General features: G+C 41.6%; 1 protein-coding gene across 1 annotated transcript in view; it reads right to left on the bottom strand.

The window, feature by feature from the left end:
* Nucleotides 1-20,198, bottom strand: part of DOP1A (DOP1 leucine zipper like protein A) — a 2,183,138-nt gene that overhangs the window by 1,331,567 nt on the left and 831,373 nt on the right. Inside the window, exon 7 of the mRNA XM_044073353.1 lies at nt 19,397-19,496. Within this exon, the coding sequence (XP_043929288.1) occupies nt 19,397-19,496 (100 nt within the window). The remainder of the gene's footprint in view (nt 1-19,396; nt 19,497-20,198) is intronic.

The raw sequence follows: 20,198 nt of genomic DNA, 5'->3' as shown, positions 1-20,198 counted from the left end.
TTGCTTACATGTCTGCTTGGGTATATTTTCTTGCAAAGTGGAACAGTGTGTGTGTGTGTGTGTGTGTGTGTGTGTGTGTGTGTGACTATGAGTGTAAAAATATCCCCAGGTGAATACACCCAGTGGCTAGAGGTACTCGGGTAAAAAGAGCCTAAAGTCCCTAGCCACCACCACTTGTGAATTTATGCCTCATATTTTTGTTCTGTCCCTCATTAAATCTGTGGTTTTCAGAATTTTTGTGGCAAATCACTGAAGGACCGAATTCACTAAACAATGACAGGCATTTGAATTTCAGACTTCATATTCTTCAGAAAATAAATGGTAACACAAAACATTTTATTCTAGCAATTTTCTAAGTTTATAAGATCAGTATTTGAAATGTGTCCCTATTTTGGGGTTGTATTCCCCCATTATTGGCTTTGTCCAGGTTTTTTGTGCTAAGACGTTGAGAGCTATGGTGAGAAGTGAGAACTGAATTCTGCGTTCTGCCATTATTGGCTTTGTCCAGCTTTTTTGTGCTAAGAGGCTGAGACCTACGGTGAGAAGTGAAAACTGAATTCAGTAAATGACAGCCATTTAAGTTTCAGTCTTCCTATCTTTCAGGAAACTGCTGATTTGGAATAGTGGTACATTGCTCTGACTGTAGTGCACAGGGTCCTGGGTTCAAGGCTTGGCAGTGAAATGCATGGTGGTAACACATTTTATATTAATAACACAATATTCTAGCAACTTTCCAAAATTATACAAGCAATGTTTAAAATGTGTCCCTGGTTTCTGGCCTTTTGTCCCCCCCCAAAAAAAAAAATTGAAATTGAAAATAAGTGGGAAAAGCTGTGCAAGATGCCTATGGCTTACACTACTGTCATTCTATTTATATATATATACATATATAATATATGTGTATATTTTATTTATTTTTATTTTACATTTGTTCACCGACTGGGCTAGTCTAACTGGATATATGTCCATTTTCAGTAGAGGCCCGGGGAGAAAAGCTCCAAACATGAATAGTGACAATGTTAAACATATATAGAAAGGCATGTAAAATCACAAAGTGAAAGCATTGGTAAAAAAATATAATACTCAGGTTATAAACTCTAAAAATATTACTTAAAAATTATACTAAAAAAAAAAAAAATATATATATATATATATATATGTGTGTGTGTGTGTGTAAGTAGACTCTTATGATGGAAATGTTCTGAATTGGGCAGGTTTGTCATTACTGGTTCATGCATTTTGTTTCATTGTCTACTGGAAAAATGTTCAAAATAAATTTAAAATGCGCTCTAAATTAAGTCAACAAGTGTGCTGTATTATTATACAAGGAATATAATTTAATAAAGTCAGGAAGGTGTATCAAAAAACACATGTATGTTTCTTGTTTTGTGTGCAAGGGGCCTATGATCTGAAAACAGCTCAAAGGTATTTAATCTTTATCCACGACTGGCCAGATGCATTTTTGGATGTAGTGTGGGTTTCAATGAATGTGAGTTTCAAGGGAAGAGAAGTTTTAATGTCAAGTCTATTTTCATTGTAAGGCAGTATTGCTTTGTTTAGCAGATATATATTAGTGTTTGTGCATTGTGCTATAAAATGTAAAAATAAAATCCAAATAATCATTGTAGAAGTAAAGCAGTATGCATCCACACATTAGTGTTTATGGTAAATGGGGCGAAATAGCCAGGTAATGGGACACTGGAATGGCTGCAGGGGGACTCTGGTGCCATATTTTAGTTGTCTGTTCTTCACTTTGCATTTGAAAGATGGTATCCCACAATTCCACTGGAGTGGGTGGGGTTACATAATTATGTATACAAATTTTACGTTAATCAAAGTACAGATTTGTACCTATTTTTCACAGGCCTTGTCCAGATTTTTGATGTTTCCAGGTTGAGAGGTATGACTTAAGGTGTTTCAGCTCCTAAAACAGAACTGTGGTAGTAACCTCGCTACAGCTCATTCAAAACTACTGCCATTTCTGTTTGTAAACCAAAAATAGTCTTAAAACCATGCTTTCTAACACTCCAATGTCATATACCACACTAGGACTGGATGCCTAGTCCCTAAGATTGGTGTACCTCCAAGTAATGAGTAAGCACATTTCCCACAAATCAAGGAAAAAACAATGAAGTTTTATCATCTGTTACATGTCAATGTTGCTCCCATTGCATGTTCATCTCTCAAAGTGCTTGTGAAGGCAAGTGTAGGCTGTACAGCAAACATTTTCTGATGGCTGCCTGCATGGCAGCTACACTGTGATAAGCTCTACTTCTTCCATCTCTCCAGGGTAAGAAAGGATTGCAATCACAGCAATAGTTGGCAGTTCTAAGAGAAACAAAATATTAAAAACAGTGGTTTTAAACTACCACTTGGGGGAGGGGGTTCTTCCTTTCATCAGTAGAGAATTTCAAATAATCCCTCAAACTTCAACACTACAGCTTCCGTCATAAGGTCATGCAATGGACTGGCTGCAGGAAGAGTAGGTTCACCTGGAAACTGCCAAGAACAGATCACTAATCTAAGGACCAGCTAAGGGAGTCTGACACCAGAAAATTACACCTCCCTGATGGCAGAATGAGGCAATAGACTTATCAATAAACCTATCTAGTCTTATAATTCCGGCACCTATCCATTCTTATATTCCCCCTTGCTATTTCTCTGTCTGTCCAGTATCTTCTTTGTGGACTCGCTCTCCACCACCAGTTCAGGTAATTCATTCAATGATCCAGAACCCTCTCTGTGAAGTACTTATGTAGAACTAAGTAGTAGCTGGTCACTACAATTTTGCTACCTGTGCACTTTCCCATCCCCTCTGTCCTTGTTCGGGAAGAACCCTTATGTATCTTCCTGATATGATCCATGCACCCAAGGAACATCCTTGCCATTTATTTTTGTCCATATTGGTTTGCTCTTTGGTCACGTCTTCTGTCTTTCATCCCATGCACCCTTCTAGTGACTCTCCTCTGGATTCCTTTCAACAGTATACATCCCTCTCTTCCTTTGTGGTCTTCAGAACTGCTGACTGTTTTCAAGGCATGACCTGACTAGGGCCTGGTATAGCATAAACGTTACCTTTCTAATTCTGGATTCTATCCCACTGATGACAAATCCCATCATTCTGGTAGACCAGTCAAAATAGAATCAACACTTTCAAATCCTTTTCCTACTCTGTTGCTATTAGTTCCACTTCCTCAACTAATACTTTACAAAAGGATTGCAGCAGCCCATGAGTAGTACTTTGTATCAGACTGCACTGAACCTCAAGTACCACTTTTCATTCTACATAGTAATTTTTCCAAATAATTTCTTAGAATCTCTCTCTCTCTCTCCCATTTCTCTACTGCTGCAACTAAACTTGTGTCAATAGAGGAGGAGGATTCATCTCTCTATTCTCTCGGGCAAATCTGAGCACCCTCACCTTTTTTCCGCTTTGAAAAAAAAAACCCTTAGATTAAACATTCATTTAGCAAAAATGCTTTTTTCCCTATGTCTTGATGTGTCCTCTTGTGTAGATTGGAATATAATAAGTGAATCACTGGAAATAATTACCACCAAAACAGTGGATGCAAAATATCTAAAAAACAAGGGGAAAAACATGCATCAGTATACCTAGCTCACCTTACAAAACATTATAGTACAATTAAAGGCATCAGTTTTCTTGGGAGCTCCACCCCTGTACCCTTCTAGCATGGAGGCTTCCCCCCACTGTGTGGGAAGTCCTGAAAAGTGAGTAACAAGCATTTCACCAAAAAGGAAAAAGAAAAAAAAACTTATTTCAATCTTGCTTAAATATTTAAGTTACACTTAGTGACCTGTTTGGTGATACTTCTTTGTACTTTTCTACATTTTCCATGTTTTAGCCAAAACAAGTTATATGACTGCATTTCTGGCTTTATTCTGGGATTTTAATCTTGTAGCTTAATTTGCAGTTGTGGGAAGACTGTGTTTCTACATTATACAGTACTTCTAGCTCAACAAGCAGAATTACCTGTGAAAGCTACCTGTATTTTAAACCCCAATAGGCCTTAGTCTTGTAGTTTCCTCCACAGCTGCAGCAGTAGAACTGTGTACTACTGCCAGATTTGAGCCTAATTTGATCATTACTGCATTTCTTTCTATAGACATCATTAATGGTAACCTACGCCCGAACTCGCTGCTCTACCCGCCCCCTCGGCTGCATAAGATATCAGCCTCATGGACGAGTTGACAATGGAAGAAAGGGTAGACAGCTGGGCCGTTAACAGACTGGGTCAACGCCTCAGGCAAGTTACCCGACAGGGTATCTCCCAACTCCTTTATGAGATCCCTTTGGAGCCACGTAAAATGACACAAGTAATTCAGCGACCGCAAGGTAAAGGTCGCTGAAGACAGGGTACGCTTCCCATACCTATCCATACTCCTAGACTCTTTATTAGGAGGATGGATGATAGTAGAAGCGTCTGCCACATCCTGCTGAGTGGCAGACGCCACCACCATAGCATCCACAGGTACTCCCTTGGTCAAAAATTCTTTTCCAGGAGGCGCAGATAAGAACTTATTGGGATGGCTAGGAACTGGCTACACAGAGTCAGGGTGTTCCCACACCCTTCGACAAATAAGATCCAATAATTCATCAAAGGGTGGAGACACCCAAGAGGCTGAAGGCTGGGCTCTGAAAGCCTTGAGGAAGACCGACTCCTCCTCAGAAGGGTTTTTGGATGGCCAGTCGCCCCGCTGTCTCAAGATCTCCAGGATATCGGAGAATGAGACATCATCAGAGGATGACTTCAGGGAACCTTCTGCATTATCGAGGTCGGTGTCCGAGGTGACAGACTCATCTGGGGAGTCTACGTGCTTCCTCTTACACAACTTCTTCCTGGGAGGCTCTTTAGGCACAGACTCTGAAGGGCCCTCAGAAAGTAGGGGACCACACATGGAGGTATCCTCAGGCCTAGGAGCCCCGCTGTCCAGAGATAGTGGGGCACCAGAAGCTCTAGTCGCAGCGTCTAGGAAAGGAGTTGCAGACTCAGGTGAAGTCACTATGGACTTGGCCAGCGCGCTCCTCATAGCCTCGAAGGCAGGTCCACCAGAATCGGACGGAAAACCCGCCTCCGAGACCATGACCAGAGTCGGGGTACCCCTAGCCGAAGCACCAAGGGGGAGACTCAGAGCTGCAGTCTGAAGCCCCAGTGTATCCCGCTCGGGTTCGACTGAGGACACCCGAGTACTGAAACCTGTAGAAGGAATGGAAAAGGTTGGAGCCGATGTCGGATCCGAAAGACTAGCAGGAGGTTTCGGAGCCGACCCAGGGACTTCACTCGATTCGGCAGACTCTGGCTCCGACAACACCGAGGTTGTCGGAGGAGGAAGAAACGGAACCGATATAGTAGCTGGCTCCGGAGCAGACTGGGTTGGAGCCGAAAATAATTTAGATAACACTGGCGACTGGAAGAGTCTCTGGACTACCCTATCGACATCCGAATCCGAGAGCCTGGAAGACTTGGAGGAGACAGAAGGGGGTCGAGAAACCTTTTCTGTCAGAACTGAGACAAGACTGGAGAACAGCTCCGAATTGGCTCCAAAAGGATCGGAGCCGAAGCAGGCTCGAGAACCACCGCAACCTCCTTCGGCGCCGACGACCGTGGAGTCGAAGAAGCCGACCCTGCAACAGACAATACTTCCTGTGGCTCCGAGACCAGTGGAGCCGAGGAAGGAGACAAAGCCTTGGACAGCACTTCCTGCGGCTCCAAGACCAGTGGAGCCGTGGAAGGAGATGTAGATTTAGACCTTTTCTCCGGAGGCTCCAATGATCTAGTCGGAGCCGGAGACTTCATTTTAGTCTTGGACCTGGATTTCTCAGAGGGAGGAGAAGACGCCAAAGTTTCCTCAAAGGAGGGTTTAATCAAACCCTTGAGGATAAGTTTATTTTTTCTCTTCTGTAAAACCCTGGCAGAAAAGGCATGACACACACTGCAGGATTCCTGCAAGTGTATGGCACCAAGACAATATACACAGATAGCGTGGCCATCAGTCAGTGACATCTTATACGCACACTTGGCGCATTTTTTAAAGCCAAATGGCTTATGTTCTTTTGGTTCCTTGCCCGACATAAGGAACACAATCCACAAGTAGAGCAACAAAAATTAGATTTAAACTAAAAATCACACGAAGCACACTCAGCAACACAAGGTAGGGAGGGAGGAAAGGGCTCTAACTTAAACGCCCGAACACTAACGACAAAAGATAGGGCAAAGGCCCTCTAACTTAAACGGGCCTAGCCCGCCAAACAGAAGGATTAACTAACAATAAAACACAATCAGTCACAAAAATGGATACAACAAACAACGTAGCTATTAGAATAGCTTTTTGGTATAATAACGCGAGCAACAGTCTTTCAAAAACAAAAGAGAGGGTACTTAGCCACAGCCAAGTCGAGACCACGTCGTTACTCTAGGAGCGGCAAACGAGATCTGGGGGTTTGGGCGTGATGCATCCTGGGATACAGGGTTAGCCCAGCCAATGAGAGACTTCGTGCTAGTTATAGTGGCCGAGTCGGAGCCGACTCTCGGCTCCAAGCCCGTCAGTAATGAATGTAGGCGAGATAGGATCACATTACATCATTATAGTACAATTAAAGGTATCAGTTTTCTTGAGAGCTCCACCCCTGTACCCTTCTAACATGGAGGCTTCCCCCCACTGTGTGGGAAGTCCTGAAAAGTGAGTAACAAGCATTTCACCAAAAAGGAAAAAGAAAAAAAAACTTTTATTTCAATCTTGCTTAAATATTTAAGTTGCACTTAGTGACCTGTTTGGTGATACTTCTTTGTACTTTTCTACATTTTCCATGTTTTAGCCAAAACAAGTTATATGATTGCATTTCTGGCTTTATTCTGGGATTTTAATCTTTTAGCTTAATTTGCAGTTGTGGGAAGACTGTGTTTCTACATTATACAGTACTTCTAGCTCAACAAGCAGAATTACCAGTGAAAGCTACCTGTATTTTAACCCCCAATAGGCCTTAGTCTTGTAGTTTCCTCCACAGCTGCAGCAGTAGAACTGTGTACTACTGCCAGATTTGAGCCTAATTTGATCATTACTGCATTTCTTTCTATACACATCATTAATGGTAAATTTCTGCATAATATGGTGCCTTAGACTGTAGCAGAATTTCAATAGTGACAGAATTGTTTTTTCTGCTCCAGGATTTGTCTTTCACTGCTTTTACAGTACTGATATTCCAGTTTTGCTTCTACAGTTTTATATTCTGATTATCATTTACGTGCTTATAGTTGCATTATAGTGCCGTCTGTTCCCCTGTTCTTTGTGTCTGCCCATCCCCTAATGAGACATTAAGCTAAAGTTTCTGAAATTCTAACCTGCCTGGGGTCACTGACTTGTAGCTTGCCTGGTTCTTCTTTGAAAATTTTCCTGCTGTGGTTTTATAAGGCTGTTTCTGGCCTCCGCAAGTTATGGTAATGTGACTTCCAAAGTCACTCCTTCCCATCTTATGCTGCTATTGTCTGTTGTATAAGCCACTTAATCACTCTTTCCACCCATTGTTCTCCATAGATCCATGACTCAGTGCCCAACCCACAAACCAGTACTGTTCTTGAGTAAACTACCTTTAGTACTAGTTTTCTGCTCATTTACCAGAGCTTGGCAAATGGATGGCATTCTAGCCTGTGTTTCAGGAGTGTTTTACTTGTATCTGGTGCCATCCAGGTAAGGCCAAGTACATTTGATTGCTAAATTGCACTTGCTTAAATTATCTTTAGTGATCACTACAGTTTCCCGCTTTTTTTTCCGCATTTCACTGTGTTTGGTAAAACAAACAAACAAACAAAAAAGTACTTCCTCTCACTGTTAACTGCTGTAACACTGTCTGCACCTTCACTTCAGCAATACACTTCCAGATAGTTGTTTAATTAGTTTGTGATAGCATTGCTTTGTGATCTTGTGGTGGCATTGCTTTGCGGATCTCTTCTACTCTGTTTTTACATTAAGAAGACTAGGTTTATTCATGTTCTGGAAGGAGGTGTGTGCAGTCTGAGTTCGGAAACGCACAAAACAGCTCATAGAATAATTAGCCCTCTTAGTTGCCTGTTTAGCTTGATTTTATTGGCCAGAGGGATCATTAATTATTTTTCTGTTTTTTCTGTGTTGCTGTAAATTCGGAGCATTTGCCTGGAGGTGCTTAGCACTCAGCACCAGATAGCATTGCACTGGTACAGTAGTAACACCTAGAAAGCAAGTTTTTGATATGTAACGGTCCATAAAACTGTACCCTGTAAAACAGTACATATAGAGCAAATACCCTCCATGCCTTCAAGCCTAGAGTAGCTAGTTGGGTGTTGATTGGCAATACCTATAGATTTTGTAGAATTTAGTATTGTGTAGACATTAAAGTTGGCAGAACTTAGTAGTGTTTAGCATAATCTGCCCCAGTAAAGCACTCTTATTAGTCTGCACTAACAAAGCGCCCTAAAATAGCCTTCTAACCCCAATACACCACCCCCTAAGAGCTCACCAATCAAAGGATTGGACAGCATGAATATGCAAATTCCTAACTTCACTGTAGCCAGCTTGGTAGATATGGGCATCTTGAGTCAACTTAGCAATCTTCTCATGTTTACTGACAGCCCTTTAATTCTTAAATCAACAGACACAGTACACTGGAGGTGCTCTTACACTGGATGCTAAACTCTCATACAAGCACACAACATCCACCTCAAATAGCACACAACACACATGCAGGCTAATGTATGCTGTGGCATTAAAAAGCAATCTTCCTAAACAACAAAAATCATTTAGACCACCTGTTGGCAAAGCTTTATCCTCAACAAGCCCAAAGGCAGTCAGAAAAACACCACTTGGTATGAGCCTGGCATTGAGCAGCATATTACCATTACCTAGGATGATACCACAATGACTGATTTTAACAAATGGCAGTGTTTCTGGTGTCATTCTAAGGGGATTCAATGTTTGTCAGCTTGGAAGGACATGATTACCAGATCACACTGCTTTGCTAAGGGTGTTCTGAACCTGTCCCACTAAGCTTTTAAATACTAGCTAAAACATCAATCCACTTCCACAGTGCCTTTTTAGGCAATGCTAATTTGATAAACCTATCAACACAGCAAAATCAACTCAACTGAACCTCAAGGTGTTACTGTTTAATACCAGAAGCCTAAATAAAATCGGCACTCCTCCAAGCCCTCCTCATGCTTCAGAATACAGACATTTGTGCAGTTACCAAGACATGGTTTAAAGCAGCACAGAGTACTCTGGCAGTGCAAAGTTTCAGTGACTTCCATACTTTTAGACTAGTAGTTGTACAGACAAGGGCTAAAGGTGGAGATGTCTCAATATACATCAATAACAAGCATACCTCTAAGTTGGTCAAACAGGATGACATACTGGAGTTTCACCACATGCAAATCATATACATAAAATACCGTACCATATGCTAGCCAGATGTAGGTCACTCTCCATGTCCCAAAAAGCCCACAATGCATTCATGGTACTACTGGAGACACTTACCATACAGCCCAACACCTACTTATGACAGACTTTAATTACTTCTCTATAGACTGGGAATCCTACATGGCCTCAAATCTACAGGCACAGAGATTCTTGGACTTCGTAAATACAAACACCCTTGACAAAACAGTGAATATGCTCACTACAGGCTCCAAAACACTGGCCCCCACAAATATGGAAGAATGATGGCCCCCTCATACCATTGTCTCGTCTTACTTGGTAAGGTCAGACCATAAAGCTGTCTACTTTGAAATCAAAATCAACTCCATATCCACAGTAAAACCAGTAACCATTAAAAACTATTTGAAAGGTGAACTAACTTTTTTTAAATGATGTTTTTTCAAAATTTAATGCCTTCCAAATTCCAAGTACACAATAGCCTATGCTGAATTGCTCTCAGAAACTCAGCACAACCATGTCAATGGCTGCACAGAAGCTGCTGTACCTACCAAAAGCAAGCTCAGAACTAGTCCCAGAAACAAACTGCCCTGGAGGCATCCCATATTAAACAGGACTACAACAAAAGGAAAACAATTACGGCAAGAATCAGGAAGGCTAATTCCTGAAAGATAAAAACTCTCACCAAACTAAAAAGGCACCTAAGATGTCTAATTAGGTCAATCAAAGCCAACTTTGAGGTTATGATAGCCTCCCGGGTGAAAGAAAACATAAAGGCCTTCTTCAGCAATGTCAGAAATCTCAAGGACAGCACACAGCAATGTGATGGACTGGTGGTTAATGCTGAGACATTCACTGACCCTGGTGATACAGCAAATCTGGGTACTTGCGTATTATCGCAACCAGATTTCAGAATGGCCAGAAATCAAAGCATTGCTGTGTAAACATGTTTCGTAACCATGAAAGGTGTGTGTAAACAAGTCAGTAGTAGTAGTGGGTAACTGTGGGTATGAGTGCCCAGGAGGAACAACGGTCAATTTTTAGGATCCTGTGGGGTGTGTCTCATTTGTTCTGCGACCTGCGCAGTGCTACACTTCTTCTCAATTCCAGCCTCAGCAAAGCCAAGTTAGTCCGGGACATACCATCTAACGGTTCATGGCCAGTAACAACTACTAAGTGGCAGGACAGTGATCCCTCAATGACTGCTCCATTTCTCGGTAGCGGAACTCCTGGGCCAGGGATGTCAGATGTAGTATGTGTGATGTCTTTTCATTGGAGGTACTTCTGCATAATTCCCAAAACGACCGTTTCAGTGTCTGGGAAGGCAGTCGTTTTACCTTAAGATGACAGGTGCAGTAATAGTGGAAACAGTCTTCCAGTTAAAAATGTACTGTCCATTTACACATGAAATATTATGTTCTTGTCTGCTTTAATAATACCTACACTTCTGGACACTTGACAGGTTTCACTGTGGCCAAGCACATTCATGCCCCTGGAGACACAGGAAAAAAAAAAGGATGGTAAATACGGAGACCCAGAAACAACAGCGGCTCATTCTAAACTCATTCCTCCCTTGTGCTCTGCTGTTTCCAAATAATGATTAACATTTGGGAGGATTGACACAATTGATCCACAAATAAGGGACAGTATTTACAAACTTTTTAGAAAGTGAAGAAATCGCTACTTACGTATTATCGGCTTGTTTCCAATCTGGTTGCGATAATACGCAAGTACCCAAATCTGTTGGTGGACAATTTTAGTTCCAGCTTTACCCCTTATCACCCCCTACCATCCCCCAAGAAACATATGGGGCTATATCAGAAGAATCTGATATGGTCGACACCATATGATCGAAGTCTTGAAACTTCAAATCTTTTAACGGAGATCTCCGTGCAGCGCGGAAAAGGAAGATTTCCTTTTTCTGCACTGTAGTGCGATCTCGGTGTTGGTATATTTAAGTAGTGGGGGGGTGTGGTAGGTGCCCCTCTGCTTAGAGCATTTGTTTTTGTAGGTTTTTGTGTTTTACTACATTTTCAAAGTTTCAAGACTTCGATTATATGGTATCGACCATATCAGATTCGAAGTTTTGAAACTTCAGTCATGTAATATAGACCTGAAATACCCTCAGACATAACCCCTCCAGCTATAACTAGGGAGCATGTGGTGGCTGCACTCGATAAAGGCAAGAACACGGCCTCAATGGGCCTTAATAACATACCGGGATGCCTCATGAACAGTCTAAAATCCCTGGGGTCAATATTTAACTGTAGTCTTAAAACATGCTGTGTGTGTCACGTAAAAGGAGGACTGCAACAGTCATCCCCCTTCATAACGGTGCATTTTCAACAAACCTTGGAAACTACAGACCCATTAGTCTGACTTGTCTCACTTGCAAAGCCATGGAAAGAATTATCATGGAAATTATCAACAAGGACATAGAAGACCTCCTGACACTGGATCCATCCCAGTTTGGCTTTTTCAGAGGAAGGTCATGCTTAATGAACCTGGTAGATTTCTTTAAAAAAGACACTAAGACAATGGATTTGGGGAAAATGGACTACCTCAATCTGCAAAAGCATTTGATACAATACCCCATCTGGGGATTGTCGCCAAACTTGGAGATGATCAATACAGATATAGTAAACATACGGACACTGGTCCTAACCCAGTTTGGTTACGTCAAGGGCAGATCATGCCTACTCAACCTGGTGGACTTCTTTGAGAAGGTCACCAAAGCAATGAATGAGGGCAAAAATCGTTCACACTGCCTACCTTGACCTGGCCAAGCCATTTGACACAATACCCCACTCGGGCATTGTTGAAAAATTCAAGAGGTTAGGTTGAAACCCATATGTCACCCGCTGGATAGCCAACTGGCTCACAGACAGGACCCAGGAAGTTAGAATTGGGAAGTCCACCTCTACAAAGAGGCCAGTCACAAGTGGAGTCCCTCAGGCATCAGTCCTTGGACCACTCCTTTTTGACATTTACTTCTCAGAAGTCAAGGCCAATGAAGGTGGTCTATGGCTGACTAAATTTTCAGATGATTCCAAATTAGGAGCTGTCATTGAATCTCATACTAACACAAATGTTCTCCCAGAGGGGCTGACACAGACAAAAAACTGGTGTCAGAGCTATGGACTAAAACTAAATGCCAAGAACTGCATAATAGTATCCTTTGGGAAGTCATCCTTCCATAGTAACTATCATATTGACAACACACCCCTTAGAGCTGAGCCAGTAGTCAGGGACTTAGGGACACACATAGATAGTAATCTAGCCTTTGATCATCACGCACCTACAGTGGTGAAGAAATCATTCTATGTTGCGCAACTTATAAACAAACTGTATTCAGCATTCATCAGACCTATCATTGAGTACAACGCCCCATTTGGTATGTACCTAACCATGCATATCCAACAACTGGAATGTCCACAGAGGTTCATCACTAAGAAAATACAGGGCATAAGTAATATGGCCTATGCTGACCACCTCAAGCCCCTATCCCTGTATTCTGTTTTCTACAGGCTTTTGAGGGGAGGCTAGCATACAGGGCATTGTCAGACACCCACTCTGATGGACCTCCTGCATATCCACAAAACAAACAGTACCAGAATTACCCATTCTAAAGACTTAAACCTTGCCTGTGATATAAATAGGACCTGCTGGAGAGACAGGTATGTATCCCAGAGATTACCCCATTTATGTAACAGGCTCCCCATCCATGTGAAACAGAGTTCCTCCCTAACCCAATTCAAGTGCAACTTGGACAACTGGATGGGAAACCGGAAACTCATCCCTGGTTTGGCACCTATGTCTCTAATGCAAACAAGTAACCTGTAAATGGTTCAGTTCCCAGGCCCATGCTTACACTTATCAAGTGAGTCATAACTTGTCAGAGATTCAGGATGCATGGCTAGGCTTAAAAAGGCCCTTGTGGTCATTACCCTAGTAAACACCTATGAACTTATGGAACTAGGCATAAATCCTTTTGTGACACACTGGATAGCTAGCTGGCTCATGTACAATTCCCAAGAGGTTAGGATTGGAGAGTCCACCTCTAACAAAAGGCTATTCACCAGTGGAGTTCCTCAGGGCTCTGTGCTGACCCCACACCTCTTTGGCATCTACTTCTCGGAGGTCAAAGCCAATGTCAAAGACTTCTGACTGACCATATTCACAGATGATCGCAAACTGGGAGCAGCACTGTATCACCCCACGATGTGAGCACTCTTCAGGAAGATCTAACACAGACAAACACTTGGTGCCAAAGCCATGGCATAAAAGTGAATACCAAGAAATGCATTATAGTACCTTTTGGTAAGTCAGTCACACCATGTAACTATATCATCAATAAAAGACCCCTAAAATTTGATTCACTAGTCAGGGGTCTGGGTACTCATGCAGGCAAGTAACCCAACCTTCGACCAACATGTGTCTAGGTGGTAAGAAAATCCTTCTATGTTGCTCAACATACAAGTAAGGGCATAGCATCTAGGTCCAGAAAGAGATCATCATACCAATGTACTCAACCCTCATCAAATTCATCCAGAGTACAATCCCACTTTGGTATGTACCTGACCAGACATACACAACTGGAATATCCACAAAGGTTTGTTACAAAAAGAATATAGGGAGCAAGCACAATGCTCAAAACTGATTGCCTCAAAGTCCTGTCTCTTTCCTTGTTATCGTACAGACATCTAAGATATGATCTTTACCTTGTGTACAAGGCATTGCAGGACCCAGTTTTGATGAACATTTTGCAACATCTGCAAAACAAACAGCATCCAAACTAGTAGATCAAAAGATTTAAATTTTGCTTATGACATAAACAGGACATGGAGAGACACGTATGTTTCTCAGAGAATTCCCTTCTCTGGAAGAGGCTCCCCCCATCCATGTGAAGCAGAGTTCCTCCCTAACCCTATTTAAGTGTAACTCAGTCTGGCATCTATGTCTCTGATAGAAATAGGCAGTCAGTAAATTTCACCCTATATAAATCAAATTTGAGGGTCACATTTGGGTTGCAGAGCTAGGCTCATAAGGACCCTAATGGTCATTAGCCTAGTATACACCTATGAACCTCTGGTTTCTAAAAATACTACCTCTGAAGTCACACAAGTCTTCCGTGGTATTCCTCACATCTTTGTGCACCCTGCCCAAGTTTGTTCTTCCACTCATCCATTCACAGCCACTTTTTTCCATTTCCTGAAAATTTCCCGTTTTTGCACACAGGGTCAGGATGTCATTTTTTCCTTCCATTTCTTCTTTATGCTATACACTTAAATAAGCCTTTGCTTTTCCCTCGAGTCTGTATGCCAACTCCCTTTCAATGTGTGCCTTTGTTGTCAAAACGTCTATTACTGCCCTTCTGCCTGCCTCCTTGTACCGTACCTCTTCCAATGACCTATTTTATGCTGTATTTTGCTCTAATCACAAACCACATCTTCTTGTGTAGCTTAGGAATATAATAAAGTGAATTACTGCAAATAATTCCCAAAAATATTATAAGCAATATACCTAATAAACATTAGGCAAAAAACATGCACAAGAACACAAGCTCACATTATAAAACAATACAAGAAAAAAATTAAAGGCTTCAGTTTTCTAGGGGGGGTTCCAACCCTGCAACAAAACAGGCTTCAACACACCGTGACATCAAAAGCATAAAAAGTGATCACATGGGTGTGAGGATGTGTATGTGTTGGAAAAACAGCTGTTGACAAACTGTACAGAAGTAGGGTAGCAACAATGACCTTGTCCTGGTTTTAACGTTCTGCCTACTCCTCAAACTTTTGTCCATAATCTTTGGTATTGCATCCCTCACCCATTCCCTTAGCTTTAGTCCTTCATTTTGTCTCCACTCCTCTAATTCTTCTTTGATCGTCTCACTTCATCGTAACCAATCCACATATAAACTGATACTATCATACTTGTCTTTGTGTTTTTATCCTTCTACCCTAGTCTAAACTGCAAAGCATCATGACCACTGTTTGCCAATTGCACCTGTGAGTGCAGGCATTTTGGTAACCAGTGATACCACACAGTCTACTGCAAAAAGCAAACTTCAACTATGCAAATAGCAGCATAAGACGATGGCAGCCATCTGAGAAACATTAGGCTTGGACCTTCCTCTGTATCCACCCAAACCTCCAAGTACATGAGCTTGTGGGCCCTTCTGTGTAGGCAAAAACAAAAAAACACGTAAACACTAACAAGCTTCCTTTATACCTATTAAGGCATTTTTCTGACATGGAACTGGACAAGACATATCCAAGTTTTCGGTCAACCCAAGGACTGCAGTTCCAGGAATAGCTATTTCACAAATACCAGCTGTGCAGACAGAGTTCAGCACATAAACTTATGTGATATATATGGGATGCTTGGCTAGACTTACAAAGGCCCCGATGGCCATTAGCCTAGTAAAAACCTGTGGAACTATGAACACAAGCAAATCCTTCTGCATGACTTCACACACCACTCCAAACAACCTGGTGAACATTCTGGATTTATGCAAGTTTAAATAGCAGCCCTCTGCACTGAGGTGCCCAGCAACAATAAATTTTAATCAGCTTTGCTGACCAAACAATGAGGTATGAAAAGGCATCTATTATGTTTCAGGACACATAAAATCACGCTGACTCAAATTTTGTGAGCTGGTAGTGTGCTGCTGTGTTTTTTTTTTTTCTTTTTTACACTAGCTCTGTGTGAGAATGTGCTGTTGGTACATATAAATGTGGGTGGTGCAGAGAGATAGCAGAAGCAAAACAGCCTCCTTAATTCCTTAACTATTTTGATATGCAATTAGGTAGACTGGAGGTCCAGGCAGCATATCCAGTCTCCTCTTGCAAAACAAGGCAAAATTGTCTGTATCAAGATCAAATGGAATGTTTGTTTCAGTATAAACTCAGATAGACCACTTAGATCTAAAAATGGCCCAGTGTCCTTTGTTTTCTTTGGAAAAGAAAAACATTTCAAACATACCCAGACTTTCAATGATCTAGTGGTACACTTCTGGACAGCTCTTTTTTGAGCAAGACATGCCATCCCACTTTGGCCACTCTTCTTTGGCAGGGTGGGACATTTCGTAATACTGGGGAGTGTGGCCACAGAGGTGATAGTGGAATGGAATCTTGCAGCCCCTAGCTATTAATGTCCTCACCATTCTGTTTTCTAATTGCCAACTAAGCAGGGAGCTGAAGGGACAGGTGTGACCCCCCCCCCCAACTGCCTACTGAGATGAACAGTCAGGCAGGCTTTCAGGGGTTCTGCTGAGGGTGTCCTACAAATATGTCAATGAACCAATTACTTTACTGGTCATTGATACCTCTGAGGCATCATATCTGGAATGAGTCATGGCTGTGCTGGCCCTACAGAGACTGCTGGATCCACTTCTGCTAAGTGTCCCACTTAAAAAGCATTTGCTTAAGACTGATACCCAGCAAAGGGTTTCTGTAATATTAAAACGTGGATGACCATAGCTGTAAGAATTATGCAGTCTCTCTCATTTTCCTGCATTTTTTCTCTGACTTTAGGTATGAAATGTTAAAAGCCATTAAAGGGGGCAGTCAAAAAAAATGCTTACAATTCAAGGCAAAACCAGTTAAATCACAAGCAGGCATGATGGTAGATTGTGACACCCTTTTGGCTGCCCTAGATGACTATGCCTTGCATTGTACACTAAGTGGATAGATAGTTTTAAAAAAATGATCATAGTCCCATCTTTCTGAGCTTCATCTGCTCATGTAGCATCAGTTCCAGTATCTTGTGAAGCTTTTCTGCAAGATCCCACTGGAAACTGAGCATATCTGATAAATAATTAGGCACCCTAATGCAAAAGTTGAGAATGCAAAAATGTGCTCCTCAAAGCAATCTAGGTCATGCTAATCTATGCTACAGAGATGGATCACATGACTCTGAAGAATAGTCTCCCTTTTCATGGCTGCTGATGAGACAGGTCTACAACAGCTGGCATTACTAGCATGTTTCAGTCTGAGGCAGACAGAGGATCTACACGGATCTAAGTTACATGCTCATCATGGGGGGGATCTTCCAGGCAGACCAATAACACCATTCTATTTATTGTGTCAAAAAACAAAAAGATGAGAAGGAATAATGAAAATCCTCCTCCAGAATTTTTTCTGGGACATAGTGGAATTACAGGGCCTTATTTTCTTATAAATGCTCCAGACTCTTCCTAAATTTTTGTTCATCTTGAGGAGAAGGTCTGGAATCTTCTTCAAACGCATCACCTATGTCCATGACTAGGCTCACAATGAGGAATCAAAATGTTTCCTACTGCATTTCTAGTTTCTCAAACTCCACAGAGGGGAGAAATGGAAGGTAAAGAAGTTATGGAAAATCCAGTCTAATGCTTGTAAGCTTTACAGAAGCCTCTCATCCCTCCAGTCCTAGAGCTGCAAGTGCCTGTAGGCTCTTCGTGAGAAGGGTCTTGGAAAGTAGCCACTGCTATGAAGGACCTTGTAACTTACAGTGCGTGAAAGCTGCAGCAGATCTGAAGCTTAATCCCAGTATGTGTCAAAGGCCTTGAATTCAGACAATATTATGTAGCATCAAATAGTTCAAGCACTGAAAAGAAATTTGTCTCCAACAATAAGATCCCTATCATCAATGATCTTGGCACTGAAGTATGGAATGCCAATGACAATGAGGTCCAGAGCATCACCTATGGCACTGATATTGAGCTCAGTCTTGTGCTCTCAAATGCAAGCCCTGAGTTGAAGGGAAGGTTGGCACAAAGGGAACTTGATGTAAATTAGAAGACCTGGTGCTGATGGCAGAACTGAGCAAACTTCTGGAGGCCAACCATGTTAACCACTCTGCTGAAGCAGGTATCAGCAAGGTGTAGGATTTTTCAATTCTATCAATTATTGGAGTGAAAACCAGGCCCAGTAAAAAAAAAATGAATTCCTGTCTACTCTGAAGGTAGAAGGGAATGGATAAGACACCTACCCATCTTGAATCTGTCCTGCTATAAGGTCTCCATAACCTTAAAGTAATTTACATCCACAGTGACACTAAGACGAGGTGGATATCACCAGTCTTACACAGGAAAATCTAGAAGAGAAGAGTCTGGCTAACTTAAATTTTGAAGCCAGGAAAGCACTGCTATGTTTAAGCAGAGTTGCAACTGTCATTATCCAGAATGGGGGCGTGGACTGGGACCATACAATGACATGATCCCATGAAGGATGTGCAGCAATGCAGCAGGGGAAAATACTGGGGCAGGAGACTGGCTATCAAGCCATTCATGCAGTAGCCCTAATTGCAGGTATACTCACATGGGGAAGACACAGTAGCACCTGTGGTGATGTGGGTTAAACTTAATTTGCGCAGGGTAGGCATACACATCCTCATTGCTGGGATGCTGGCAAGGACACAGACAATTCTAAGGCTGCCGAGATGACAGCTGTGCTCAATAGCTCTTACTCCTACTAGGAATAACAAGGAAAGGGAAAAGTGGTCTGAAATATGACTGCAGGAGGTTTGACAGTTGTTAGTATAAGAGCAAAAATCATGGAGCAAAAAAAGGTCTTTAAGCCAAATACTTTTTCATTTTAAAAACAACTCATACACAAGCAACATACAACTTGAAGATACAACTCTAAAAAAAAAAAGTACCAAATGAATAAAAACTTATTCTGCAAACAAGTTTACCTCTCACTGTAAATACATATTATGCACATTCCCCATTAATATGAAAACTATGACTACTATTGTTTCATAATCAAGATGCATTTCCCTTTCCACACTGTACAAGACACTATTAAAATCATTAGAGGTACCTGCTGTACCATGAAAGTACAGTCAAAAAGAAATGAAGAAATTATGTGCCCCCTCCTGGAATACACACATATATGAAATTTTCTACAATCTTTTTTCAAAATTCACTACCTAACTTTTTTTTTTTTCAAACAAATGCTCCACATATACTAAACCGATGTAAACATACCAAGAAGCCATGCATATAGCCTACGGTTTAATGACATATCTCTGCGAAGTACAACATGGAGTGATGCAGAAAGGATCCTGATCATGTCAGGCCGGGTAGCCTAGAGAGGAGAAAAAAAGTTTCAGGACGTAGCACCTTGATGTATTTTCTCAAAATCAAACAAAAAATAAAGTCAATCTATGTTAAAATTATGTTAAAGATTACTGTCCAAGAGGCAGCACAGCACAAAAAATCAGCTACTGACACAGCCCAAAAACATGCTGAAAGTTCAGTCATCCCTCCACATGGGCATCAGTTTAAAGCATTACATTCAGTCCCACAGGGTCTCTTGGTGGCAGAAAATAAAAATTAGCCATTTCATTAAGGTGTGTTTGAAAACTAGCCTTCCTTCTAGTGCTGCAGCAAAACAGTCCCGGTGAAATCTTTAGACAAGACTGCAATTCTTATGAAGACTATACCTACCCACATCACTATCCATCCATCCATCATCCAGTTTTCCTATTTTGCACATGGGGTCAGGGTGTCACTTCAACAGTGAATCATCTTGGCTACCTCTGCCGTGGTACTATATGCAATATAAACTATATATATATATATACATATATATATGGATTTAGGACGTTTGCTCAATTGAGCAAATGTCCGAATCCATAACACCCGAACACACTTAAACGAAAGCGCTTTTATCGAAACAGCGCGTTAGTTAAAGCGTGTGGGAAAAAAAAAAAAATTCATTTACATTACTTTAATATTCTCCCTCCGAGACCGCACTACAGTGGAGAAAAGGGAAATTTCCCTTACC

Source organism: Protopterus annectens, chromosome 1.part1, assembly GCF_019279795.1.
Source record: "Protopterus annectens isolate FY-2018-M chromosome 1.part1, PAN1.0, whole genome shotgun sequence".
In the NCBI taxonomy this organism is placed as follows: Eukaryota; Metazoa; Chordata; order Ceratodontiformes; family Protopteridae; genus Protopterus; species Protopterus annectens.
Note: the sequence above shows the minus strand (reverse complement) of the source record. Positions and strands in the feature narration are given on the sequence as shown.